This window comes from Ambystoma mexicanum, chromosome 12, assembly GCF_040938575.1.
Source record: "Ambystoma mexicanum isolate Mex_15411 chromosome 12, UKY_AmexF1_1, whole genome shotgun sequence".
In the NCBI taxonomy this organism is placed as follows: Eukaryota; Metazoa; Chordata; class Amphibia; order Caudata; family Ambystomatidae; genus Ambystoma; species Ambystoma mexicanum.
Genome location: NC_090936.1, coordinates 150,524,933 through 150,552,489, shown reverse-complemented (window position 1 = coordinate 150,552,489; position 27,557 = coordinate 150,524,933). Strand labels below are relative to the sequence as shown.

At 45.9% G+C, this 27,557-nt stretch overlaps 1 protein-coding gene across 3 annotated transcripts in view; it reads right to left on the bottom strand.

The window, feature by feature from the left end:
* The window catches only part of TTC38 (tetratricopeptide repeat domain 38), a 549,973-nt gene extending 522,668 nt beyond the window's left edge, over positions 1 to 27,305 (bottom strand). Inside the window, exon 1 of one of the 3 annotated variants that reach the window (XM_069628191.1) lies at positions 27,040 to 27,305. In XM_069628191.1, the coding sequence (XP_069484292.1) occupies positions 27,040 to 27,069 (30 nt within the window). In that variant the 5' untranslated portion in view covers positions 27,070 to 27,305. The remainder of the gene's footprint in view (positions 1 to 27,039) is intronic. The other 2 variants (XM_069628193.1, XM_069628192.1) reach the window with 2 other exon arrangements.
* Between the last annotated feature and the right edge of the window lie 252 nt (positions 27,306 to 27,557).

Sequence of the window (27,557 nt, the reverse complement as noted above, 5' to 3'; positions counted from 1 at the left end):
TGGCTCCCTGTCTGTGACTGGCCCGAGGACCTTCTGGGCCTAGCATTATTAGGTGCAGGTAGGTTTTTAGGCCCCCCCATCTCCAAATCCAAAACGGGGGCAACCTTTACCTCTGCCACCTTGGCAGCAGCAGGGGTGCTGTTGGTTTTGGGGTTTTTGGGCTGGTTTTTGTTTTCCACCGGTTTCTGCACCTCGTAGATGCGGGTGGCTTGTTCAATGACCCATTCTAAAGATCTTTTCTCATGAAAATCTCTCACGAGCTGGGTCATTATGTATTTGGGCAAGGCATGGAAAAAGTATTAACAAATTCTCTGCTGTCTGTGCGTACCCTTCTGGTGGTCTGCGCAAAGGCACGTTTCAGTTCTTGCACGAATTCTTGTGGGGCCTGATCCTCGCCCACATTGCAAATTGTAGGCTGCCTTGCGAGCCTCTTGAGGATTTCTGTGAACAGAAAAATGTTTTAAGATGGCCGCCTTATAGGTGGACCATCTTAAATGATTTTGGTCCTCCAGCCCCGCAAAGAAACTGGAGTATTCTGGTGAGAAGGTCCACTTTACATATTGGATACAGCTTTGGCTGTCCTTCAAATGAAAAGTCTCCATCATTTGCTCATAGAGCTCCAAGTGTTCCCAAACAGAGTACTTGGCGTTCTTATGATAAGGCGTGATGACACTCCTGATTGCCTTAATCTGTTTCAATGGGTCCTTAAGCAAGGCCCTTTTTCCCTTATTGGCCTTTTTGGTTCGGGTAACCCTGGTCCATTCATCCTCCTCTGACTCCCTTATTGGCCTTTTTGGTTCGGGTAACCCTGGTCCATTCATCCTCTGACTCAGAGGCACTGCTCCCAGAGGTTCCTGTCTGCTCTTCCAGGTTTTCCCGGATTCTGCGAGCCTGGGAGTGGCTGGCAGAATGTGGGGACCTGGTCTGCTGTGTCCTGCGCCGTTCAGAGGAGTCTTCAGATTCCTCCTTGCTGCCAGGATTTGATGGGTACCCCCCCACTGACCTAACTGGGCAGAAGTTTTCAGGATGCCCTTAATGGGCCTATTCTCCTGGGGTTCCCCACTAAATTGCACTGTGCTTGGGTGCCCATACCCGGATGCCCGCCCATCCATTCCTGGGAGGTACTGGCCTATGAGCCCCATGCTTCTGGCTGGATAGTAATCTGCCATCCCTGTGGCCCGGAGCTCATGTGCGCCAGGGGACAGGGGGGTGGCAGAGTCCAGGGACTGAGAGAGATAAATGCCTCTGGTACTAGGGCTCCTGAGGTTATGCTCAGGAGTTTCCCTTTCCGAGCAAACCTGGTCTCTATCCGCCCCTGCTCCCTGTTGCAATGCAAGAGCCTGCGCCTTCAGTTCCTCAGTTATGGCCTTACTAGACTCTATCAGTCTCTCCTGCATCGCTACCTGTTGTTGGAGCCTATCATTGTGCTGGCAGAGAGCCTCATTCTCTCTCTGCGTTTCCTGATTGGTCCTGGAGCACTGGGCCCGTCTTTGCTGCAGGAGGGTTACCTCCTGAGCTGTGTCCCTATTGGCCTGCTCCTTTCTTGCCAGAGCATCCTCCATCTTCCTGATGTGCTCTAACAAGTTCTGGTGTTCTTTTTGGAGGTCACCCAGTCCCTGGAGGGCCAGGTGATTTTCTTCCATTTTCCTTTTTAAGTGGCAGACTTCCTGGCCTAAGGTATCCCTTTCCTGACTAAGAGCCTGCATCTGTGCCGCCAGGTCGTCCCTTTGCCTTTCGAAGGCACCAGTTTTCTGGCGCTCCTGGTCAAACTCTGCCTGGGTCCAGGTCTTTCAAAATCAGTTTATTGCTCTCTGCCTTCTCCCTATCCAGGTGGCTTTGCAGGGCGACTACCTGCTCAGCATATGCCCTATTGAAGTCTAACTGTTGCTCCAGCTTTTTCTGGCTCTGCAGTAGGGAGTCCAAACCTTCTTGGTACTCCTTCTGCAAGGCCAGAAATCTGGTATCCTGGTCCGCCTTTTCCTGTTGCAGCACATCCATATCCTCCTTTATTTTAGTGATGTACCGTCTGCTGTCATTTTCTGACTCCTGGCTCCTGAGCAGCCTCTGCTCAGAAGAGTCCAGTTCAGATTGGGCCTTCTGTAATGCCAGTAGTTGCCTACTCGCCAGATCTTGGCCTTCAGCACATTTGTCCTGCATGGCTCCCATATGTAAATATAAATATGCCGCTACCCTGGCAATCTTGTGGTGCTCATCCTTGGCCTTCGGGGCCATGTATAGTTCACTCAGGGCCACATGTAGGGGACCCTGATCTCCCCATATGTCTGACCCTGTTTCAGTGACCTGTTGCGCGATTGCCTGCAACCAGACCGTTTGGTCCTGATGAGTCCACTCACCTCTCACAAATAGCTTATGTAAGAAGTGTTCTCTGGCTATTTTCATATCTACCAAGGTTGTCTTTCTAGAGATTGGTCTCTGTCCTGACTTACAGAAGTTTGTATTTTATTTTTGCAAAACAGACCTTTTCCTTAGAGCGTTCCTTTGAGGAGTGCTTTACAGCGTAACACAGCGTGGTGATCCGACCGGATATGTGTATGTGGTCAGCTGGCACGCTGTATTAATCGGCACAAGTGATAGATCTAACCCAAACGTCCGGCTCGAGCCCCCAATTTGTAAGAAGATGAATTAACACTACAGCTAAGTCAATGCCTAGTCTGGGATACTGAATGGAAACCCTTATTGATATATCTTTATGTCCAGTTCATGAGTTCTGGATGACTACCCCTATATAACACCCCTCTCTTGGAATCCCCCTGACCCCACTGAGCCAAGAAGTAGTTCTGTTTTGCAAGTTAAAAGGTTTATTTGAGAATTTAAACAATATATATATATATATATATATATCACACTTTATGATAAATTAATAATTGGATATCACACTTAATCTGAGCAGTAATCAATAATGGATAGTCTGGCACTAGCACACTTCTTTATAATCAATGATGAGTGGTTATAGGATGGATACGATAGCAACAATACTTTTATGGTTTCAAATGGATGCAATGTGGAATGAAATGCAGTACAGAAAATAACTTGAGAGGATTTCAGCAAAAGACAATGTAATCACTTTCTCTGGCAATCCACTCCCCCCCTTTATGCAATGCAAGGAAATGGAAGGAAAGCACACAGTTCTCAGAAATGTAATCAAATGTAATTCAGTTCACCCCAGCAAGCTTAGACTACAGAAGTTTGAAACACAGGCCCAAAATGCTTTTATATGTGCTGGCAATGAAGTGAGGAATATGCTGAAAATGGTTTTAATTCCCTTTAGGAGGTTCTGGGTGAGTGAAATATACTTGGGATGAGTTCAGGCTCACTTTAGCAAGGATCTAGGAATGGTTGTTAGGTTGCAAACAAATTTTTGCAACGGAAAGCAAGCAGCTGCAGATTTTTACACGTGAGCTAACCTTTCAATTCGCGGCAAAATGTCAAATCACGGCAGATTTTTCCGAGTGCGCCGGGCGCGATTACAGAGGAACTACAAAGAGTACAGCCTAGGATCTCAGCTTCCAGATGAAAGTTAAATTTCGTTCCTAACCCAAACAGTTCCGGAGTTATGAATGATTTAGTAAAGGTAGATTTTCGGCAATGACAAGTAACAGCGTGCAACTTTGGATTTACATATGACAGCTCGCAGCTTAAGAATGACAGGTGACAGGATCTCTAGGAGACAGTTCTACTCAAGTTAAAATAGCTTGCATTAGATTATTTTAACTAAGAGATTGGGTTCTGCACAGTTCTGCTAGGTACTCACAATATATTTAGAAATAGGCCTCGCCACGGATCTGGTCAGGTTTTCGGACTGGACTCCGGTTCTGGTCTCGGCACTTCACAGTGATCTGGGTCAGCTCTCTGGTTCTGCTAACAGCGGTCTGGGTCACTCTGGATCTCTGGCCTCTGTTTCTGGATACTGCTCTGCTTTCTCTGGGTACAGCACTGCTTCTGGATCTTTCTGCACAGCTTTCTCTGGATATAACACTGCTTTCTGGCAAATGGCAAGAGTTCTTGCAAAGAATTCAAACAGCTCGCCTGGCTGTGAATAGTTTACAATGATTTGAGGCCTGCAAAAGAGGGATTTAGCTTGTAGTTGACCTCTCTGCTACCAATTCTGAAGTAAAGTCTTGGTCTCTGAAGGTGGATAGATTGGAGTGTCTGTGTTGGCTCTCTGGAGGTTGATGGAGGTAAAGTATGGATTTTCCCGGCAGAGCGTCCCGCAGCAGATGGAATAGAATGTCCCTATCTGTCCTGACTGTCTGCTTTTATGTGTTTTGAAAGTGGGTGGAGAGGCTAGCTTTCTAGACCCTACCCCTCTCCACTTGTCATTGGCCACTTCCTCCTCTTCCCCTTGATTGGGGGAATGAAATGAAGTGTCATCATGATGAGGTCTGTTTATGATACAGAGAACCCACCCCTGTCAACTTTACACACAATCTATATCTGATCCAAATACATACTTCTCTGATAGACAGTTGTTTGGCATTGCATACACACATCATACATTTACTGATGATAGCCCCTGTTCCAATTCTGTCGTTTCTAGGAGCTTGGGTTCAAAAATGGCAACATATTTCACTTTTTGGTCGGGTTACCAATATTGGATTTGTCCCCGCATTTACACAAATGTTCGCAAAGCATGTGGGCATTAGGTGGTGGAGTGTCAGATTTTTAACATACATACATTTAGAGTAATATCCTCTTTTCCGCTAAAAACCCCCCTGAACATACCACCGGGTCCTAACACGTCTTCAAATGTGCACAGAAAAATCACAAGAATAATGATATCACTTATAAAATTTTCACAAGTCCGCTCTATGAATGATCCATCTTTTTAGATTTATGTTCTGGCCCCAAAGGGGTGTGGTTTCCCAGGTCACATGGTGTAGAAACCAGTTCATCCCGTTTCTGCCAAGCTCAGAGACCCTGCCCCTCCCAGCTTCTGCCAAGAGGAAGCTATTTTACGGTCCCCCTAATAAACCATCTTCCTGGGCCCTGGAAGGCCCATTGTTCAAAAGGAAGCCATTTACGACTACCCTAATAAACCATCTGCCTGGGCCCAGGACAGGCCTTTGTTCAACTCCCTGTAGCTGCTCCACCCCTAATCTAATCAGAGAGGTGACAACTCCTTTTGGCAAGGGGAAGAGTGACTGAGCAGGTTTTAACTCCTGTCAGGCAGAATTCAGTTCCTTAAGCCAGGCCCCAGCTAATGTCACTTCTAGTTACCCAGTTTTCTGCATTCAAATAAACTAACAATGTTTACACATGCAGCTAGAATGCTGATTCTAAGTTTAAAACTATGACATTTAAACAACTGAAACCTATGTGACACTCAAAAATAGGTCACTCATTTCTTTTAAACATTTAGATTTTTAGTGTCTTTCAGTCCAAATTTACTTAAACTGCTGAAATCCACAGCTCAGCCAGTTTTGCTATGAACATTATTTTAGGCTCATCCTCTTTCCAGATTTTGTATGCCCACAAGACTTTATTCTGTCAAATGTCTGCTGGTGTTCAGTGAGATTGTTGGATATTCTGAAATGTTTGAAATGGGCATTCTGAGCTTGCCTTCAGAGAAACAAAGGGTGATTTTTAAAGTGCTTTCTAGCGAACAGGCACTGCTGTTTTTCTCTTTGGCACCCCATTTCACTCACGGCTCTTCTGACCCAGCACACCCGCACCGGGGGGTGGCAAGTCAGGCGACCATTTTGGTGTGCGCACAAACTGCGCGGTTTTCATAGATTCTGGCGCACATGTGGGCTTTTTCGGCCATCTTGGATTTCCTAAGCCCACAGCACCAAATGTTGTAGCATAATAGTCCAAACGTGGGTCAGAACACCCAACAGTATGATGCACACGTGGCGAGTGTACAAATATCAATATGGTGCAATTTGTGTACGCAGAGTGGTAGCTAGATACTAGGCACATTAGGTATACACAAAGGGGTAGACATGGTTCACACTTTGATTGCAGAGCAGCTGATGTGCTGCACATAATGTGTGAAGAGAGCCGAGTGTATTGCATGCACGCTGCCTGCAGAGCAGTTGGTGTGCTGCCCACATAGTGTATGTACACACTGGTGGCTGTGGTGCACACTAAGTGTGGGAAATCATAGGCATGGTGCACATGATGATTGTTCAGAGATCTCCATGGTGCAATCGCATAGGAACTGGCAGAGGTGAGCACTGTTCGCAATAAGTAGGAATCCTGCACATGCTGTTTGTAGAGCAGTGGATAGCATGCATGCTATGTGCTGTGAAATAGGCATGTTCACCCGATGTAGATAGCGCAGATGATGCAGCGTGTGTAGAACTGTAGTTGAGGTGCATAAAGGGGGCGGGGGCGTGTAAATCAGTTGATATGCTGTGCAAGTGTGTGCAGAGTGATAAGCTTTATGAACATGTGTGTGAATAGCAGGTGGTATGGTGCACACATTGTGTGTGCAGACAGTTTGGAATGACGCACGCACAATGTGTGAAGAGTCGTAAATATGGCATGAACATGGTCTGTGCAGATTGTATGGTTGTGTAGTGCCCACACGATGTGTGTACAAAGAAAGGAATAATGAACAAGTGCCAGAACTAAGTACAAGGGAATTGGGCAACAGTAACACCTGTTTTTTGTAGATCTACGAAAGCTTCGGCACTCGGCTGGCCTTGCCTTATGTTGGTTTGAATATGGGTTAATTTACGTCTGTAGCAAAGTCCCCAAGATGTTCCCTGTCCCCCCCAGATTTTATTTGTCTCCTACGCCTCTGCCCGCAGGCCAGCATTGTCAAAGCACTGCATGCAGCACCCAAGAGCCCTTCTGTAACGGCCAGGCCCTAAGAGAACCCTGACTTGGAGTCTAAAAAGTAAAACTATACCAACGTACCGTACAGTCAGTCGGCAGAGGGCCAACTGCTCCATGCATTACACACTGGGCAGTCTCAGGCTGGAGAGAAAGCCCACTGGTGTTCAGGCAGGAAATCTGCTGAATTAAACTAAAAGGGCTGAGCAGGTGGGCATAAGGTAGAATGGGCCAAGGCCTGCATTCACTCAGGCAGACAGACCTCACTGCCAGCCGTACCCAGCCCCGTGACTCTGCCCAGCCACTGACGAATATGCAGACACTCAACACAATCATAATGAAGGGCAGAGCTATAGAGAGCGGCTGTAACCAAGCTACACCAATGAGCCGGCTGCCTGAGAAGTAGGGGTTTCAATTGCGCTGCATGCTTGTGTGCGAGCAGGTCACGCTCCTAGACCACAACCAAAATGAACATAGTTATAAAATAATAAATAAAACAAATGTTCCTTGTGAGCTCTTAAATCCGCCTCACACATGGCACTGACATGGATCTTTTTCACCCCTAGCATGGCCATCTGCCCCCGCCTGTAGCAGCTGCTTAGATTAAATAAGGTGGGAAATACTGCTGGAGAAATATAAATAAATCTAATGGCACCTGCTCTCATCTGTCCTTACTTACCCGCACGATGACTGGGAAGCTGCATAAGTCGAACTGTCAGGCCTCTGCAGATGGACTCGTCTACCCATGCGCTTTAGATGATGGCAGCACGTATGTGAGTGCCCGGGCTGAGCACATGCATTGAAACACTGTTTCACCTCAGCCCGGGAGTCTCTTGCTCGCATGCAGGCTGTGCGCACAAATGTTAGGCCTTAAAAGTAATACATTGAAAACATACGCACGCTCGAAAATCATATATCGCAGTTAGTGCGACATGATCAATTGTATAAAATGCAAATCAGCAGTATTGTATCGCAAATTGCGATGCAATACCAATACTCTTGCTATACAAAGCTACTTGGCCTTCTATTTGTTCCCACTCTTTAACCGCATGATCTTGTTGTACACCAGCCACTATTTTATGACCTTGGAGCTCACCGAATTGGAGTACAAAACCCACGTAGGTGCATTAGATATTTGGAAACCTAGATAGGTGCAATTATCTACTACCTCCAATGGGCTATCATTCAAAAACCATTTAAAATGGTTTTGTTTACACCTATGACCTAGGATCATTATTTTGTTTTGTCCAATGTTCAGCTGAAGGTGGTTTGCCCAAGAGTAGTTTGCCAATGAAAAGATCGAGCGTTGGAGACCAATTGCAGTTCTATTTAACAGAATAGTGTAATCCACGTAGCTGAGCCACGGCACCATGCTAGTGTCCACCTTAGGCGGAAAGTTTCTGACAGCTGCTTTCTCATCACCCATGTCTCTCACATAAAGGTTGTACGACAAGGGTGCCAACATGGGAGGGGATATCCGTAGTCATAGCCCCCTCATGACTAAGGTGAATAGCAACACTATTTTCAGTATATAGAAGAGTGATGAAAAATAATAGCGAGTTGTCCGTGCCCCAGCCCTGGAGCTTCGCCCAAAATTTTGGTCGAAAAACCATGTCAAACGCTCGGCTATAATCAATGAAGCACACATACAGTTTGTCATTAGGTATTCTTTTACATTCAGAAATCAGATGTTGCACCACACTGATGTTATTTAGGATGTTAAAGCCTTTTTTTAAATCCCGATTGAAAGGGGGGAAAGACGACCTGATCCAATTGACGATTTTGTCGCTTTCTTCAATAAGATATTTGTGGAAATCTTTTGACTAGCATCCAGCATAGCCAGAAGTCTGTAGTTATCCAGGTCTGTTCTATTGCCCTTTTTAAAAACCAGGGTCAGAATATCCCTCCTCCATGAACATGGGATGTTGCCTTCGTGCAAGATTTTCAAGAACAGCTGTTCCAAAATGTGTGCCCAAAATGGCGGGTCAGACTTAAATATCACGTTAAAAAGGGTATCGGGACCGGGGGCGCGAGAATTTTGGATGGATTTTATAATCATAAGAATATTCTCCCACCCAAAGCCCTCACTGAATTCTGAACAGGGTATGTATTTATTCTTTATCTCATACTTGACAGATGAGTCGTAAAACATGTTCCTGATTGCTAAATGCCACGAGGACTCGTCTATCTGACACAATTCTATTGATGAGGATTTGTTCAGAAATCTACGGGCCATGCCCCAAAATCTTTTAATTTCCCCTTTTGTAATAAGCGTATACAAGGCAAACCAATTAGCCGATTTAAGTGAAGCCTTGTGGTTCTTCACCCAGTTTTTGTACCTGGTAGAGGCGCAGCAGTTGGGCAGCTTTTCTTCCCATACAGAATACTCAGGGTGGTTTTCAATGGCTCTGTTGGTCTTCCGAAGGATGGTTTTTGATAATTTTACCTCTGGATCAAAGACATTTTCGTGATACTTTATAGGTTTACAAGAACTGGGAAATATCTGGACTCTCATGATTAACCAGCGCATAAATAGTGATCGATCCCATGTATTCTCCCCAAGCCAGTGTACCACAGAGGCAGTATTGTTGTTTATATGCTTGCTAATTTTTTCAGGACTTTTGTTATTTCATGTGATACGATTCCCTTTGGGATTTACCTGAACCCACATTTTTTATACCTATGTGCTTTTGGCAAGGTACAAGTCCATATCATCACTGCGTGGTCACTCAGGTGGGTAGGACTAAGGTAGGTAGGACTAATCCTAAACTTAGTACATTCATCTTTAGTTTTCCTATCAGTGAAGACGAAGTCTAGACATGACTTGCAGGTTCCATTTCCCCAAGTATGTAGTACGGTGCCCTCTCCCTGCGCTGTCCTGTTGAGGTAACAAAGATCATTAACGTAGAACATCCTGGCCCATGAGCCCTCCCTACCAGACGAGGAGGAGGGGGTGGGTGGGTGCTCACTGCTTCCTCATTAATGAACGGACATTCATCGATTAATCGTGGGGAGTTTAGATCGCCAGCTACTATTACTCTGCCAGGCGGGTATTTCTTGTACCAAGTATTTGATAAATATTGCACTATAAAAATGTCGTCTTTATAACCATCTGTGCCCGTGGTCGAGTAGATATTAACAATCAGTAACAGTAGGTTGAAGAGCTTAGTCCCACCGTTGCGGCCGCCACTGAATGGGACGTGATCTCGGGCATAAAGGGCATAGGGTCATGTAAGTCTGTGACCCAATTCACATCCCACCTGATGGACGCCCTAGCTTCTGTCCTGCTACATGTGTCGAGGGGATTGAGCATCCATCCATTAACAGGTCATCGAGCAACCCAGTCTCTTGCAAAAGGAATACATCAGAACTGCAAATAATTTCAATACGCCGATGTTGGGCGAGGAATAACCTATGCCCTCCGGTGTTCCAGCATGTCATTACAATTCCCTTAATTGTACATGTGTATCAATCATATCCCATGCAGACCTCCAGAGCCTCATTAAAACCACACAGCTCATTGACTTTGTGCACTTGCGCTTTTTGACAGGGCAGTACAGATCTCAGACCATTATTCGTTTCAGGGCTCAAACAAACTGTTAGGTTCAAATCTATATATGCCAGGGCTTTAGAGCATATGTGAAGTAATGATGCTATGGCTGGTGAATTACATTTTATGATAACCCAATTGCCGAAGGGCCCCACCTTGGAAGTTCAAGGCTTCAAATTTCTTTTGTTGTGATGGTTGCCAGGCCGTCAATTTTTCCCCATAAGTCCAGCAAGCATGTCCTATTTAAAAAAGGGCTGACCGGCCTAGATTGGAGTTCTTTGATCTTAACCATCGGATCCAAGCCGGCAGAGGAACACTTTGATGCCTAGCTTGTGTACACCGTCTTAGTAGAACTCACTCCGTATGCCGGGTGCTGAGATTTCTCCCCGGTTAATAATTTAATAATTTTGCATTTATATAGCGCTACGAACCCTCGGGTATCTGAGCGTTGCTTATTATTACCAACAGTGTGTGGTGCTCATTTATCGACCTCGGAAGGATGAAAGGCTGAGTTTTGCCCTGCCGATATTCGAAACTGCGTTGGCAGGCTCTGCACAGATGTCAAAGCGAGCGCTCTACTCGCTGTGCTATCCGAACGCTATTGGTTGCCGCAGATGTATGGCCCAGCGGCACCTTGCTTGCTTTTGTCCTCTGACGGTAATGCCCTGTGATGTCACACTTGCATTGCACTCCAACTATCGCTGAAGGCCGTTCCCTATGAGGCCTATTTATAGCTTGAGTCACCTCTACCGGCTTACTTTCGATGTATGACTGATTTAGGCAATTAGGGTCCTGCTGTACAAGGACCCATTTGCCTAGAGGGCCTTTCAGATCCACCTTTCTATGCGTACCATCTGCAAGGTATTTGAAAAGGTGACTGTGTGTGGCCCCTTAAGTCTGCGTAAGCTGTTCCAAGTACCAGGTCTAATTTTTTCCATCTGACTCCTAATGGTTTCCTCCCAGTGCAAAGGAGGTGATGGGTGTTTTGTCGGGGATGGCCTTCTGCCAGACGTAGAGTTCTTAGGAGAGCTGTTCAGTAAGGACATTTTGTGGCAGATGGCCTCCAATGCATAGTCCTCGTTTTCAGCAGTTTATTCGCCATGAATAATTATTTGCAGAATCAATTGATATTGCTTTGTGCATCGAGGAAAGATCGTCTTCAGTGACCCCTGTGCCTAAGTCTCCATTTGTGGCATACAAGGTTGGAAGCGACTTTTCCCCACCATGGGCAGCCACATTCCCTGGCATGTTGCTGATCTGGGTAGCTCTACTTGGGGCTTTTAACATAGAGCTGTTTTCACACTGATGCATGCTACTTGGAAACTAAATCCTTGGTGGTCGATTGATCCCGTGACATTTTGGTGCACAGTGCTGTGACAGTGTCCACTCTAATTATCAGAGAGGCCTGGAGAGACGATATGTCACTCCTACTCATTAACGGTGCCTGTGATGCGTAGCTTCGATCGTCTACTATCCCCTTCTCAGACACTGATAGCTGGATACCAAAGCCTCCAAGTTGGGCATAGTCGGGAGGTTTTGACCCTTGTCTGTGTCGGCCGTGGTGAATGCAGGACCACTCGAGTTCCTTTTTAGCTGATGGGAAAGTTTCAGCAGCAATCCATTATTATCCAATGCTCCAAAATTGCAGGGCCACTCGAGTTCCTTTTTAGCTGATGGGAAAGTTTCAGCAGCAATCCATTATTATCCAATGCTCCAAAATTGTTAATATTAGAAAGGTCGAAGTTGGAGACTTGTTCGACCTTTGCGCATGCAGACATTGGCAAGTCTATAACATTTGGTGCCATTGCTATTTCTCCCACAGGAGTTGGGGGTTTGTAGGGGGCTGTTTAAGAAGCAATAGATTTTGGGTGGAGTCATGCCATTCACAAGGACGAAGTTGTCTCTTGTGCCCTTTTTCGCTCCTGGTGCTCCCTTAATTGTACATTTCCTCTCCACTGGGCTGTAAGCCCTTTTTCTAGCCACCATGGCATTACAGCAGGACCGTTTTGACCTGGGCCCGGGTCTTCATGATCACCATGGAGCACGGCAGGAAAGCAGGGTTTGCTAGCTTCACTGGATCAGGGCTTTGAGTTTAGTATTCAAGCAACCGGTCCACTCCCTCGGCGGGGGGTTTCAGACGAAAAGGCTGTATACAAAGGGGTATTACCACCTTTCCACTTAATTGCAGAAATGAGACTGCACTCCCAATCGCTGCTGATAGTGATCCTAACATTTCCAGCTGGCCACAAATGGGAAGAAAAGTAAGACTCCTTTCTCTAAATGCCTGCTCCCACCTTGCCACTACGCGGAGTGCCGTTTGCACTCGCCGCACTGGCACAGTAGGTATCTGGGTCTAATGCGTCTGAGGGGAGAAGAGTCCCTGGAGACTCCCCGCCAAGCTGGGATCACTGTGCCTGCTGACCTCGGCTATCGGGCGCACAACTTGTTATCTCTGCGGTACTCCTACCGAGCACCTACAGCACTCTGACAAGCTTCAGACCAACTTCGGGCCAACTTCCTCCAAAAGCTTCTCACTTTGTTGATGATGTCAGCTTAAGAGGAAAGCACCAGGCGCACTGTCTCAACAGCGTCATGCCGCACTGCGTAGAGCTCTCAGTACTCTCAGTATTCTCATAGCTCTTTTTTTATCTTTTTGCAACAGGTGCAGCAAGTCCTCTTAGCATGCAGCACGTGTGATTTGGCCGAGATTACGTGGGTGCCTTCATCCAGCGTCCTTCATCTGGTGCCAGCCCATGCTTGGAAAGAGAAAAAAACCACTGATGTGTGCGTCACCTTCTCATAGGTTATCTTTGGCTGGAACGGTCAGAAATTGTTTTCACTGGCCATGCCTGGTCATGCTTTTCACAGAGTATTAAATCTTTGTTATTTCCATGATGCTCCTGTTTTTACTTGTTTTGGTAGGCGTTCAGAACACGGGACTCTTTGTTCCATGCTTATATTTTCACCCCAAATTAGCGCTTCTGTCCTCTCCTTGCAGTCTCTGCAGAACCCTTGCTGCCTCTTCGCCACTTGTGACTCTGTAGTCTTCAACTCCTTTTCAAAATTCAGTGAAATGGGGATATCACCAACAGTATCTAATGCCCTGATCCTGGAGCCATGCTGTTAGTGGAGCACAGTCTCTCCTTTTTTGAAGAGTGATTAAGGACAGATATTGATAGATGCGTATACTTGACCCCTCAAAGTCGATTTTATCTTGGCTTCTCGCTTTGTTGATGAGGTCAGCTTTCTGCCTGTAGTGATGGAATTTTGCGATCACTGATCTTGGGCCATTGGGAGGACCGCCTCCTCTATGTACCCTGTCAAACTCTGTAGCTGGTATTTGGGGCACTTCGAAGAGGGTCTCAATAAGAGCTTTGACCCTTTTTTCCAATGTCTGTGGAGTCTCTCCTTTAAGTTCTTTCAACTCGGGTATCCTTAAGTTCGTGCTTCACGCTCGATTTTATAGGTCGTCCACTATTGCAGCTAAGTCTGCTTCTCGTTTGCTCCAGGTCCTGAAAGCGGCCATCAGTTTTCATCTCTGCATCTGCTGCCGACTGTTGGTAGTTTTCAACCGCTTCAACTCTGTCTTCCAACTTGCTAATTGGCCTTCATTGATCTGATCTCCTCAAGCAGCAGTCGAAAATCTGCTTTCGTTGAGGCCTCGTTGTCTGCGTCCGGCATTGCGGGGAGGCTCCCCCATTGCAGCAGGGTTGTGGTGGAACAACTGCAGCACCGTTTCTTTCTTAGAAACCAGCTCGGTCTGTGCGTTGGCAATGTAAACCAAGGGCTCCTTCCTTCCTCCACTGATACAATGCAAAGCTGACGTGGGGCTGGCAACTTTTCTTTGGGTCGTGCTTTTATGGTTGGCCTGGCACTTCGGGAGGCAGTTACGTGTCGAGTAGTTTTATGTTCAGAGCCGTGTTCCTGGTCTATTCCTCTTCTCTTAAGTGCCTTTCATGAGGATCATGGTGCCATAGATGTTGCTTGGTCGCCACTGTGCAAGTAATCCACTTGCCTTTGCTGGTCTATCAGGCTCACTTGGGACGGTCTTTGCTTCTCTTTGTTGTATATACGTTGAGCAGCTTGTCAATGCGATCCCCCTGTGGTTGGTTCTCCTGCATTCAGTGTCACATTGTAGCTCCCTGCCCTACTTTAGCCCGTAGGCTCCCTTGTGCGGTAGGTTCAGTGAATTCCATTTCGGGAGGGGGACTGCTCACCCAGACCTCACTGAGACAGTGCATAGGCTTTTGTTTCAGTCAGTGGTCGAAGTGTACAAAAAGAAGTAGTGGAGCTATGTTCCCTACTGGCCTGCACCGCTCCCCACAAACCCTATCACCACAGCACTCCTACATGCAATACAAACACCCACATACATGCTCCTGCTGTTTAGGGGAACGCTCAGTGCAGTGCACTGAAAGTGAAAGGTTTAACTTCTTCCTAAACTTTTATTTTAAAACAAAACCATTCCGGAACGGTTTCTTTTTAAATTAAAAAGTATAGGAACAGTAAAACTTAATTAAAGGAAGTAGAGGAGCACCGCTCCCGCCTACTTCGACCACTGGTTTCACTGAGGAACGCCATGCTTCTCGCGCTGAGCTGCTTCGCTTTTAGGGTTGTGCTGTGTGTTTATTACCCCCTTCAGGCTCTTTTGCCAGGTGCATGCTTTTGTGTGCTGTTATTAAGATCACAGGAACATTAATTACCGTTAATTACCTTGATCCACCATGCTTTCGGTGGATCGCTGCATAGTCTGGTACCTCGCCGCACCACCTGGGGCGGCTAACTCTTCCCCTTGTGTTTTCTCCCTCGTTAGCCAGTATTGCTGCAACGGGCCATGCGACAGTGCCGTGCCCAGCAGGCATTGTCTTCAAAGTGCGGTCGTCCGCCTTACCCGGCAGGGCCCCTCCTCCCAAGGACACCACACCGGCAGGCCGCTCCAGTGTTGCACACCACACCGTCTTCACTGCTCCATGTTGCGCAACCAGCGCACACCAAATGCTCTCTTTTTCGGTCTGTACGTGCCTGGGATCTTCACAAAACATATTGGCGCACCGAGGCTCAGTAATCCGCCGATTTTGCTTCAACCTGTTGCCATCGTTTTCCAGACGGCAAGGGAGGATTACATCAGGCAGCCATCTTGCCTGCACCATCTAGCGGTCTCCCTTGCCCTCACTCTTTAATAAAATGTGATAGGAAGACTTCTTAAAGAAAAACAGTAAGGAAATGTAAACAATAGGTGGTTTCAGGTAGTATTACCAATATGTATAGTTCTGCCAGTTCAAAACAGTTAAACTCAAAAGGGTTGCCCTTAAAACCTTCCACGAAGGGCTCTTGCAGTAATTCAATGGAATGAACAATGTCTCTGGGTCTCTTGGTCTTCCCTTCCTCAAGCTTTGATCTTTCCAGTTCCAAACAAAAAGACATAGTTCATGTTAGGCCCCTCAGGGTTCCTTTCCCCAGGTCTAGGTCCCTCTTCACCAAATTCAACAATGTCCTTACTGGGCCTCTTAGGGTTCCCTTACACATCCTAGCCCCCTCTTTACGAAGGTCAACAGAAAACAAAAAATAATACAATTCTTCTTAGGCTTCTCAGTGTTCCCTTCCCCAAGCTTACGCCTCGGTTTCCAAAATAAGTTTCAGCTTTATCAGGCCCCTTAGGGTTCCCTTCCCCAAGCTTAGGGCCTTTTAGTTTCAAACACAAGTTCAGCTTGTCAGGATATACCGTTCTCTTATATACAGTTTCTTTCACATACAAACCTTTCATGGAGTAGAATCAGAGACTTTCCAAAACGCCAGGCTCTTTGCTCCTCCTAAGCATGACCACACTGATCTTTCGCCCCTCTCTTTATTTCTTGTACTTGTTTTCCTTTTAACCTTTTATCTTGAGGTGCTTTCTGCACCCCTTTTTATCTCTTTGTGTTTCTTTCGTGCACACAGAACTGCGTGCAGAACAGAACCGTGTGACTTATTCTTGGCCTCAAGCCCATGGACTGCATCTCTATGGCGCTGAAATCCTTCCACAGGCTCCCCATTGCTGCAAGGATAAAATTCAAGATCCTTTGCATTGTCCACAAGGTTTTCTGGTGCCGGGGACCTACCTATCTGCAACACTGCCTACCTAAATACTGTCCCTCACGAGCCCTCTGCTCATCTACCTCCAACCTTCTGCGAGTGAGCCGGTTCTCCAAGCAGAGATTTGGCAGGAGATCCTTATCCTTAGCAGGTGTCTCCCCCTGGAAAAGCCTCCCTGCCACCCTACATCTTGAGTCGGATCTCCTGAAATTCCAGAAACTCCTCAAGACCTTCCTCTTCTCCTCTTCCTTCTCTCTCCCTGTACCCTGATAACTTAGCTCTCTCTCCTGTCCCTCTCTCACACCTATTCCTTACAGCATGCTGACTGGCTGTCTGGTGTACCTCAGAGTCTCACTGGTCCCCGGCACCCCTGCCAGCCCTCTCGCACTTGCCTCAAGGCCCTACACTCCACCCTCACTCAACGCACTGAGAAATGTACCCAAGAGAGTGGCTTTGTCTGCACTTACCCCAGTCTCAACCGACTGAGTGCACTTGACCCTCCCCTCCCCGTGACCCTCTGTGCACTTCTCGATCCGTACGCACCACGCCTGAAGAGCGTCTTGTCTGTCTCTACCTTGTCTTCACCCCAATTGTACTGTTAAAAACTTGCAGAATCGCAATCAGGCCTATTTGCCACATCCCACACTGTTAGATGTATTGTATGCACTTACTCTGCCTGTGCAGACTATTATCGTTCAGGGTTTCAAGGGCTCTGAGTGACTGTTGTTTTTTCGCTGTGTTCCAACCCTCCTTGAGTGCTTTGAAACACTTGCCTGTGTATAGGCGCTATATAAATAAACAATACAATAGAATACACTTGCACCTTCTTTTGATTTACTTTTTCTGTGTTGTGCCTCTTGCACACTTCCCTCTTTTTATCGTGCACACTTGCACCTGTCTGTTTCCTGTTCGTGCCTCTTGCACACTTATCTCACTCTTCTGTGCACTTGTTTTCTCCTTTCATGGTGGTTTGCACCCGTTTCTTACTTCTATATCTCTTTAAATGTCTTTACTCTGGATTTCACTTTTATTTCTGCGCTGCTTGCACGTTTAAATGTCTTTACTCCAGACTTTGCTTTATTTCCGAGATGTTAGCGCGCTCTCTCTTTCCTTCCACTTTCCATGTTCCTTCTTCCTTACTTTCTGTCCTTTTATGCTTTCACTCTTGCTTTCCACTACGTGCCGCTTTATAAAATCTTGTCTTTTTCCCTTTCGACTCCAGCCAACCGCACGCTCCCGCGTTTCTCTCTCTCACTTGTTCAAAACTCACTGGGTAGCATAGCGCTGGCGAGTGGTCTTTCCTGGATGCATTGAGTCGAGGTCAGGGTCTCCCCACCTGCCCCTCAGACACCATTGGGACCCGCACATGTCCCAAGGGAACGAGCATTTCTCTGGACAATGCCAGCAGTATACAGGTGGCCTCACTCCGGCTACCTGGAGACACGGCTCCCGAGCCACGCTGCAGCCCCTCACAAACACCGGGCCAGTTACTCGGCACGCTTTCTCCTCCGGATCTTCCAGGCTTCTCTCCCTGCAGCTCCCTGCTCCTTGGCTCCTCTGGTCCAGTCAGCATCCCCAGCTCGCTCTCGGGTTCTGGCAGAACCTCCCTTTCTATACGGGTGTAAAGAATCAAGTGGAGTCAAGTGTGAATAGTCAGAATAAAGTGCCTGACCTTGCCTGACTATTAGTGGGACAATTCAAAGGTTTTACATGGTAGGCCGCACTTGGCATTCTTATGTTGTGTCTATGGGCAATCCTCATTGCTCCTGATCACCTCTTCTTCGTCCCAGTACTCATTGGAAATGGGGAGGGGGTGATATGTGGTGGGATTGGAGTGTAGGTTTTTGTACTGAAACATTATTGTCTGAATGACAGAGAAGAGAGGGGAAACCCATAGCCTTGTGTTTATTCAATGGAGTGGCTTGCTTTTACAGTAGATTACTCCTTACCCCCGACATCCTGTTCTGCCAGCACAAGTCTGTGCTAGTGGGATATAAAGGGATATTAATATTAACGCCATGTCTCTGTCTCCTTTGATCTTCCTTCTTATCCAGTTTCATGTACTTGTCCCTCTTACACGTCCCCTTTGGATCAGGGACAACGGACCCGTCATATCCGATAAAGGTCTCTGGGACTTCCTCCTCCTCTCCTATTGCCCCTTGGATATACTGTGTCTCGTCTGGGGTACCCCCATGGGTACAACCCCGGACTCCCTATCCAGATGATCCCCCCCACACCTGTCCACCCCCAGGGTTGAGATACAAAAGCGATGACCCTCCCCTGGCCATCTGAATAGAGGGTTATCAGGGTCTTCAAGGAAGAATACCCCTAGATTTCTCACAGCTCACAGATGATGATTTGTGCAGGCACTGTTACTTTGTAGCACTTGCGAACTATATTAAAATGATCCATTTTCGGACATCTTAATTAGTGGGAGCAGAACTACGATTGCTCACGAATTTATATGCATGGCCTTAGAGCGAAGTAATTAAGCATTTTTGGTTATTTGACAATAAAAGCATGTTTATTGCTGGGATTATGTTATGAAACGCTCCACGCTGCGACTGGCGTTTTGCATGGCGTTTACTGAAGTGCTGAACGGCACACAGAAAGCCACAACTCGAGTGCCCCAACACGTCCTGTGCCGCGTCTCGTCTCTGTTCACACATTCATTTAGTCACGGGACGTGGCACCATCAGAAATGCTTCACAGCTGTTCCAGAATGCTGTTGAGCTGCCATGGATTTTCGCCTGCTTGTTCTGTCTGTAAGTACTGTTTTCAACCCCTTACACCACTTGACCAGTCTTTTGGGTGACCCTTTGGATTTGTTTGCTTGAATGAACTGCACTACTGTGCCTTTGGAACCTGTATTTTTGTTTTCTTGGAATTTTGGTCCTGCACTACTGTGCCTTTTGGATTGAGAATTGTATTTTGTTTTTTTTGGTATTTTTTTCTATCTCCTGATCTGGGGATTTTACCTGCTACTTTGAGACTGAAGATCTAGGGTGTTTTTCTGAACTTCTTTGGATATTGACCTTCATTGGATTGTTTATTTTTTGGCTTTGCACCCGTTACCTCACCAAGTCCCTTAGGCGATGCTTGTGCCATTCGGCATAGTCCTGTTTGCTGAAATCTTGCTACCTGCTTCCTTTTGGACTTGCCCTGTCCTCCTATCAGGTGTTCCTGTCCGTTTTCCTTCAAAGCCTCTATCGGAACATAACTAGCTACATCAGGGTAGATTAGGGGTACTTGGCACTTATATTTAAGTCTGTAATAATTGTGCCCCTTTGTATCTTTTCAGCTCCTGTAAGGAGGTGCGTTGCATCCTCATTTGGCCTTTTGCTCAATCATCCCTTCGAGGGTTTACAATAGAAACCTTGACGGGGCTATTGAGTTGAAGGAAGGTGAGTGTTACATTATATTATAATTGTATTGTTTTCAACACCTTGCAGGAAGCTATATGCCATGGGTGGAGCTATACAAAGCATACCTCATGCAAGTAAAAAGATTTGGAGTACATATTGATCAATGAATTCCATATTATAAGCACACTGAGTAGAGATAGCACATATCTGATTCATATCCTTCCCTTTTGTCTCTGTGGTGTATATTATTCGGACATGAGGAAGACATGGCATATGGAGCTACAGCTGAATATGTCATAACTAGCACATGTTGGGTCCATATGACGGGGAACAGCTTGTATTTTCATAAGAGGAAGACAGTTTTTGTGCTGTCTCAGTAAGTTGACCACTAACTTCTTAGACTATAGATTTGGACATTGACTATTTATTTATTTTATTTTTTAGATTAATCTGATTTCTTGCAAATAATGATCAAACTATATATGTTTTTGACTATTGACCATCACCTCATTGATTCAACTATGTAATATTCAGAATATTAATGTTTCAGAATCACTCAATTTCTGTGTAAATAATTATCAAAGTGATTGTTATATGTGTATTTATTGTCATTACTTTGTAGAAGGGGTGTACCAAAGAATACTGAATAGCTGGCTAAGTATTCAACCGTAGTCGAATAGTGAGCCGAATAGTAGTTCGCTACTAAAAATATTCACTCAGAGTGCCAACCATTAATGAGCTATGCAGCAGTAATTTTGAACATATATAAACAGCATTACACAAACACGTAGGAAGATGCATAATGCCCCCAAAAGCAACAACAAACAAGCATTGGCAATGCCAACATTTTTGGCTTTTGTGTAGGCATGGGTGAGGCACTTGCCAGGTACTACCTGTTAGGGAGAATTCTCTTATAAGGCTTATTTCCCAAACCTAGTGAGTCCCCCAGCAGCTTTGCTGGATTTTTGGGGTTTGCTTTTTTCCCCTGCTAATAGTGAGACTCTTTTACTCCCACTCTTAGGCATGATTTGAAGTATGTCTTTCACTTGTTATGTGCTTATGGGCTATGGGGTTCCTTTTTACTCCATAGGGTATCATCTGTTTTTCTGTATGTGCGGTACACAGCACCCTCAGTGCAGTACCACATGGGTGTCACAGTGACTCCATACCCTGGGACTGACTACTGTCTCCCAGGGCATGTAAAGTCACCATTGGCTTTACTAGTCCAAAATTGTGAACAGAACCAGTACAAACCATCATATTGTGGAAGTACTGGTAGGGGGTAATTCGATTGCCCCTGGGTCTGTTTTCGAGGGGGCACTGTCCCATCCCCCCTCGTCGAGTTTCTGGCTGGTGGCAGTGGTTACCACGCAAAATATTCCCCCAGAATATTCTCTATGGGATTTTCCCATTGATTTTAAACGCACCACTTTATAGTGCAATGTTAAAGATACCGCCGGTTTATTTATTTAATATTAAATCACCGGTTGGGTCTTTTTGCCAGAACTCGATTCTAAAATGGCGTTTGTGTCCGTCTCTGTAACTCTGACCAAGGTCGAGCCCTTTGATCCACTATTTTGGCGGGCTTCTCCACAGAAGCCCTCCAAGTGGTGCCACTCTGTCTGGGTTCCACAGGAAGGGTGGAGGGGGGAATTGGCACCCTGGACTGCGTTGCCTTAGCAACCCACGTCTCACTCTACTCTGATTGGCCCAGTGGTGAGCCGCCCGGCTCACCACTTTAGCATGTGTGATTGACAGCTAGGCTGATGAATGGGGGTTTTTCTGCATAAAAGCAGGGCCTTTGGGACTGGAACTTCAGAAGTCGACACAGAACCTAAGAATCTGAAGAGGGACGAAGCTGAGCCATCTGCAACGACGACACCACCGGTGAAGCCCTGCTGCAGCTACCTTACCACTTCCCCGACGACAAGAGAAGATCTTCTGCTGGACGAGTCTTCTTCCCCTGAGCTGGTGGGATCAACCAGTTCACCCTTTTTCGCCTTCCAAAGACAGCCCTTGGTCGAATCGCCCGTGCCAAGCACCCCGGTGGCCGGATAGCCAAGCTCACCACTTTTGACCACGAATAAAAGGACCGCATCTTTTAATCAGGAACTCCACGGCTAGTTTCATCCCTGTACAGTGCAACGACTCCAAGTTTCCTCCTCAACGAGATCCTCTCTTCCTCTGGTCGGAACAATGAACTGCAATCACTGCCAGGAACAATTGCCCCCGCTGGAGCTTCCTTTCTCTTTAAGGTACTGTGTCCTGCCTGGCCTCCCTTTCTACAGATTGCTAAAGGTGACCCTTAAATACTTGGCTTCTATACTGGGTTGGCTCCAGACCTCTAACTATATCTTTTGAATCCCCCCAACCTCTTTTGAACACTCTGCAAAGACTTTCAGTGCACTTTAAACCGTGTGATCCTGGGCACATTTTGCTTTGCTCCATTTAAAGTGGGCTTGGCCTATGAACTTTGGCTCTACCGTATAACCTGCCTTTCTCCCCTTGCTCTGAACTCTTAAAAGTGTTGGGAACTGTTTCATTTTATGCTCTGCCTTTTCTCTCCCTTTTTAACCTAAACATTTGGAGTGCCATCTAGGTTAAGCGCTCACTTCTGTCTTAACAAATAGTTGTGCTTTAACCCTGACTTGTCTGATAGTTATCAAGGAAGGTGTGTATACTTACCTGGCTGTGTTTTAGATTACTTTTCATTGAAAGTGCGAGTGTATTACCTAAAGTGTGTTTTAAATAAATAACTATATACTTTTTATACAAAGCTCTGGTCAGTGTTTGTTTGCTCTACTGTATTTTGGCCCTATTGTGTATACTCTGCATACTGCCCTACTCTTCTTGAGAGAAGTCTGACTGCTCAGCCACAGCTACCAGGTAAATCTGGGTGGTGCAGACTGCTACCAATTGGGTTTACTGCTTACTCCTGTAGTCTTAATCTTTTTGCAGTGTTCCCCAAGGGAACTGCACAGGATTCTCCCTAACACTGCCGTAGTGGTATCAACTGGCTATTGATGGTTGCAGGTGCAAAATGGTGCGAGTAACAAGGCATATAAAGGCAGTGCATACAAGTCAAAACTGTTGGCTTTGCCAGTGCTTGTTTTAATAGGATTTCAGTGAAGGACATGCATAGTGCTTATAATTAGATCATAGCTTTAACTAAGCTTTAGAAGGGGAGTTTTATAATTGCTTGCTTTCATTTCCTAATAAGAAATTTGGTAGGTAACATTCCATTACAACTCCAATTACTTAAACACTTATATGTTAGAATAGGCACTGCTAATAACAAAGAAAACTTAAAAAAGTAATGTCCCCGTCTTTCCAAATCAATCTCTGCTCCATCAAGTAAAAGGTGAAGCCCACTTAGCAAGATAGTGTTCCATGGCTAGTGTGCTGAAAGCACAGTAGATGATATTATAGGTTATTTAAAACGCGCTTAATGCCCAGAGGTTTCTAAGCGTGGTAACGGGGATCGAACCTGTGTTGCTCCGTGGCATCTTGTTTCCAAGGCGAGCACGTTGCCCCTGAGCTATCCTCCCGAGATGCATGTTTGTCTCTCATTTTGTTCTGCGGGGTGGGCCCTGAACGAGACATTATGGGCACTGCAAGTAGTGGAGAGAGGAGCGGGGAGAGAGCGCTGCTTTCAGAGCTGTGCCAGCCCCTTCTACCTTTTGTGTGAAGCCTCTGTATTTTCTTTGTCTATAATATCATCCAACCTGCTGCACTAAAAAGCAGCTGAGACGCTCAACACACGCTTTATGGATTCCAGCACTTGTCCTGTGTATTGTATAGCATCACACAGTGCATTTTCATGAGTGTCTGTTTATTTGATATCACACAGAATGCATTCCATTTGGACATCCAATGGCTGAAGGCAGACTTGTAGAGGCCTGTCTCGTTGGCCCAGCGTCTGGTGGGGCAGGGACTCCTTCTATCCTCTCCCCACCTGCGCCTCCTCTGGTGTCCATCCCTCTCAGCTGTTTATCTCCCCTCTTTGGGTATTGGTAAATGTGAAAGGGAGAGCCGGCGAATCAATATAGCCGTCCCCAGCAATTGGGTTGCTTCTCACGAGAGGGGGCAGCGGCTGTCTGGGGCTGTGCAGGCCTATTGAAGCCCCATAGGGTGACAGCTGTGACCCACTGTCAGGGGCCGCTGCCTTTCACTGCCCCAGATGACATGTGCCTGGATGAATAAGGTATCGGGGATGAGCACCCAATGCCCCCACTCCTGTCCTTCCCCGTCTCTTTATTTGTAATGCCAACGGCTGGGTGTTGTTAGCCCAAAGCCTCATAAACTGCGGTCCACAGGGGCTGTGCATATGATAAAGGAAGTGGCGTGGGGTCGGAACTGCCAACGCCACACCCCATTCCGTGGTCCACTTGAATTTCTAAAGGCGAACCTTGCAAGTTTGTATAGAAATATGCTAAAAGGCACACAAAAATAGAAGATAAAGGAATGTCTGTCAGTGCTTTCCTAGCAATTATATATTTAGGCATTATATACTTACACAAACCACATGTGTATATACGCACCCCTGGTGTAACATCGGCTTTTAGTAAGGATTCCAGTAAGTATTCGTCTGAAGCCGAATAGCTGATTTTCAACTGAAATTCGGCTGAATACTTACTCGAAGCCGAGGTTCGATACACCCCTACTTTGTAGCACTGAGCACTTTAGTAGGAATCTATCCTACTGTATCAGCAATTTTTTTAACCTTTTCAAACATTATAAATATTACAAAATTTTGTTTTAAAAAACATGTAATCAGGAATATGTTATGCCTATTGAGATGAATAAGGCGGACAGCTTTAGAAAGCCCTCTTTTAAATCATTTGATAACTGGGACATGATGCATCACACCACGAACTAGACCATTCAGTAATTTTTTGTTTTCTTGCAAGAAAGCCCTGTGAAACGTTTGCCTGTTCATTTACTGAGAATTATACCTTCTGTTTCCTTGCCACATTAACAATGAACAGGGTCATTTCAATAAACAGCCCGATGGTCACTGTATAATACATTTTTTTTAATGAGTCATATAATCCATGTACAAAACTCGCTGAAACCCCACACAGGAATTTCTCCTAAAACGATTCTATTGACAAAATTCCTTAAAAAACATGTTTACAGATGCACGATTTAGTCCCATTCAAAAATATTGGGGGGGAATTTCACGAAGTCTTCCTATGAGCTTTTTGGCAAGCTTTCGGACTCCTGTCTTTAGCATATGCTGACAATTTCCCTTGAAACAGGCCCTGATATTGTTAATATGCAGGTGCAACATCATAGACATAAGAGAAAATATAGGCTTCATGAATATTATGAACGTGGATGCTTCTGACATTTTATTTGAGGGTCTCTGCGATTTTTAATTGGATTTAGTTTCTGCTGCATCCTAGAGAGCCATTGAGCTGCCGAGTATGTGGCGGGATGGCCTCGCAGCACAAATATTAGCTATTATTCTAAAAGTTAGGACTCTGTTAAACTTTCTCATGAAACCTTTCCCAAGGGACTTGAGCACACTGAAATAATGTTTTTTTGTCCTTGACATAGGCAGACAAGTATGGGATATTAACAAGGACATCTTCAAACGTGGGAGAGCAGCGAGTTTTGGGAATAGCATGGGTTGCCAAGCTGTCTGGTCGCACAGAGAGAATGTAACTGTATCTAGTTTGCTGCTGTGGAGGGCAGATTTCGCTCTTCTTTTAACTGCCATGGGTTTTCCCCCCCAGTGCCAAGGTCTTTTTTGTTGATTTTGGTATTTCGCCATGCTGTCATGACCCGGCGAAATTGCCCCTTCTGGACCTCATGGTCATTGTCACGAAGGGCTTGTACTCCTTGTTCCTCCCAACATGGCCGTACCAAGCTCCGTGCTACGCACTAGCTTTTCACGTCGTGGCACGTACTATAAATTGGTCACACCCCTGCGGGTCCGCGCGTCTCAACGCTATCTTCGGTAGTGACCCGATGTGTGCTTACCTTCTACATTGGTTCCTTTAATCCTCTTACTTCCTTCCTTGCCTTTTATCCTGTTCCTGGATTTCCCCCCCTACTTACTCGTTCATCGCTAAATCCTGGATACCCTGGAACCACGAACTTCCCGGAACTCTGAACGCATCCTGCAACTTGACGAGGCTCGGGCGAGCCTATTCAAGAACCGAACCATCCACAGGAAGAGTCCTGCGGCCGAACAAGGGAGATCCCGATCACAGGTGAGACGGGGGGAGATTTACGACACATTCAATGCCTTCTAACGTTTTCTGTTTCATTAACCACTTAAGTGCCAAGGACGAGGTATCTCATCCTTGGCAACAGGGAGGTAATCCCAAGGACGAGATACTTCGCCATGGCACTTAAGGGGTTAACTGTCCAAGAGTAGGCAATGTCCGTGGGATGCACATCGACTGTTACATGTTAGTGTACTAACCAATCAGAGTAGGCCATTTTATATTGACTTGGATTTGTAGGCAGGGACTTATAGGAGGGATGAGATTTGCATATACCTAATGTCTAGAATGTATTCTAATTTTGTTGTTTTTGTCTTTAAATACTGTTGCCAGATGTGGGCGCGTCAAGTTATCTACTTTGAGGTCGTTGAATGAATTGCATTATAAAGCTCGTTTTCTACAAATCGTGCACCTGTTAATTGTTTCCAGAAATGACTGCGTCTCTATAATATCCAGAAATGGACAAGCCATTAAACAGAGCAAGTATACACTTGGCATTGCTCGGAAACACATACACTGCATCAACCAAATCTTATTTTCTCTGAGTGTTTCTGAACGCAGAAACATTTAATGTAGCAGCATTTAGAGGAATATATTTCAAGAGTTTTAAAAGTGGGCTGCAGTCTCATGCTGCCCTAGCTGCTGGAGGCCTCCTAGTCCGCATTATATATATATATATATGATATATATATCACTTACACACAATTTGCACTTGCTTCCCTTGTTTTCTAAGGGCCACAGTCACACTTGCTGACATGCATGCATACAATTGGTTTTCATAATGTTAAGTTCCCTTCTTTTAAAACCAGAAGATTACCATATTCCTTTCCACAAATGAAAGATGCTGTGTTGATAACATTGCAAAATAAGTACGAATAGGACTACATTACAGGCAATCGTGACAAAATGATACTGTACGGTTGCTTTGTAACAGCGAACAATACTGCGTGTTAAGTGCATACAGTGGTAACTGCATACGAGCCCATTCTGCGGCGTCGTGACAGCACCCGCTTACCTTGCAGTCTTTCAGGCAAACCGATGACATTTTCCGTTAAACCTTCCTTGTTGCTTTAACTCCCTTGTCGCCTCTGTTGACTCTCACGCAGCGTCCAGAGCTCGCTTGTACTTCCCCCTCCCGCCTGATGTGCTAGAGGGCGGAGCACCGTGGAAACCTTCCCTCGCCTCTCACACAAATGGCAGACACAAGCGCCTTGACAGGAAGCGTCTACTGCCATTCGGTTCCATGGGCGTGCCTTCTGTTTTAGCACTCTCCGAACACGTGGTTACATACAGTGCCGCCTCGCACTCATATAGGTGAGCCTGTTGCTATTATGTGCATATGCTCAGAAGCTCAAAGCTGGCTGTTTTGCGTACGGCTCTGCATACATTTGCTGCGTGTGTAGAGCAGTTTCTAGTTAATGTGGTGTCTAGAGAAGACAAGAAAGCGTGCCCGTATGCCACTCCCCAACGTCAAGCGGGCAACTCTTGCCTCATGCACAAAAAAATGCGAGCAGGTGGAGCCTCCATAGACAC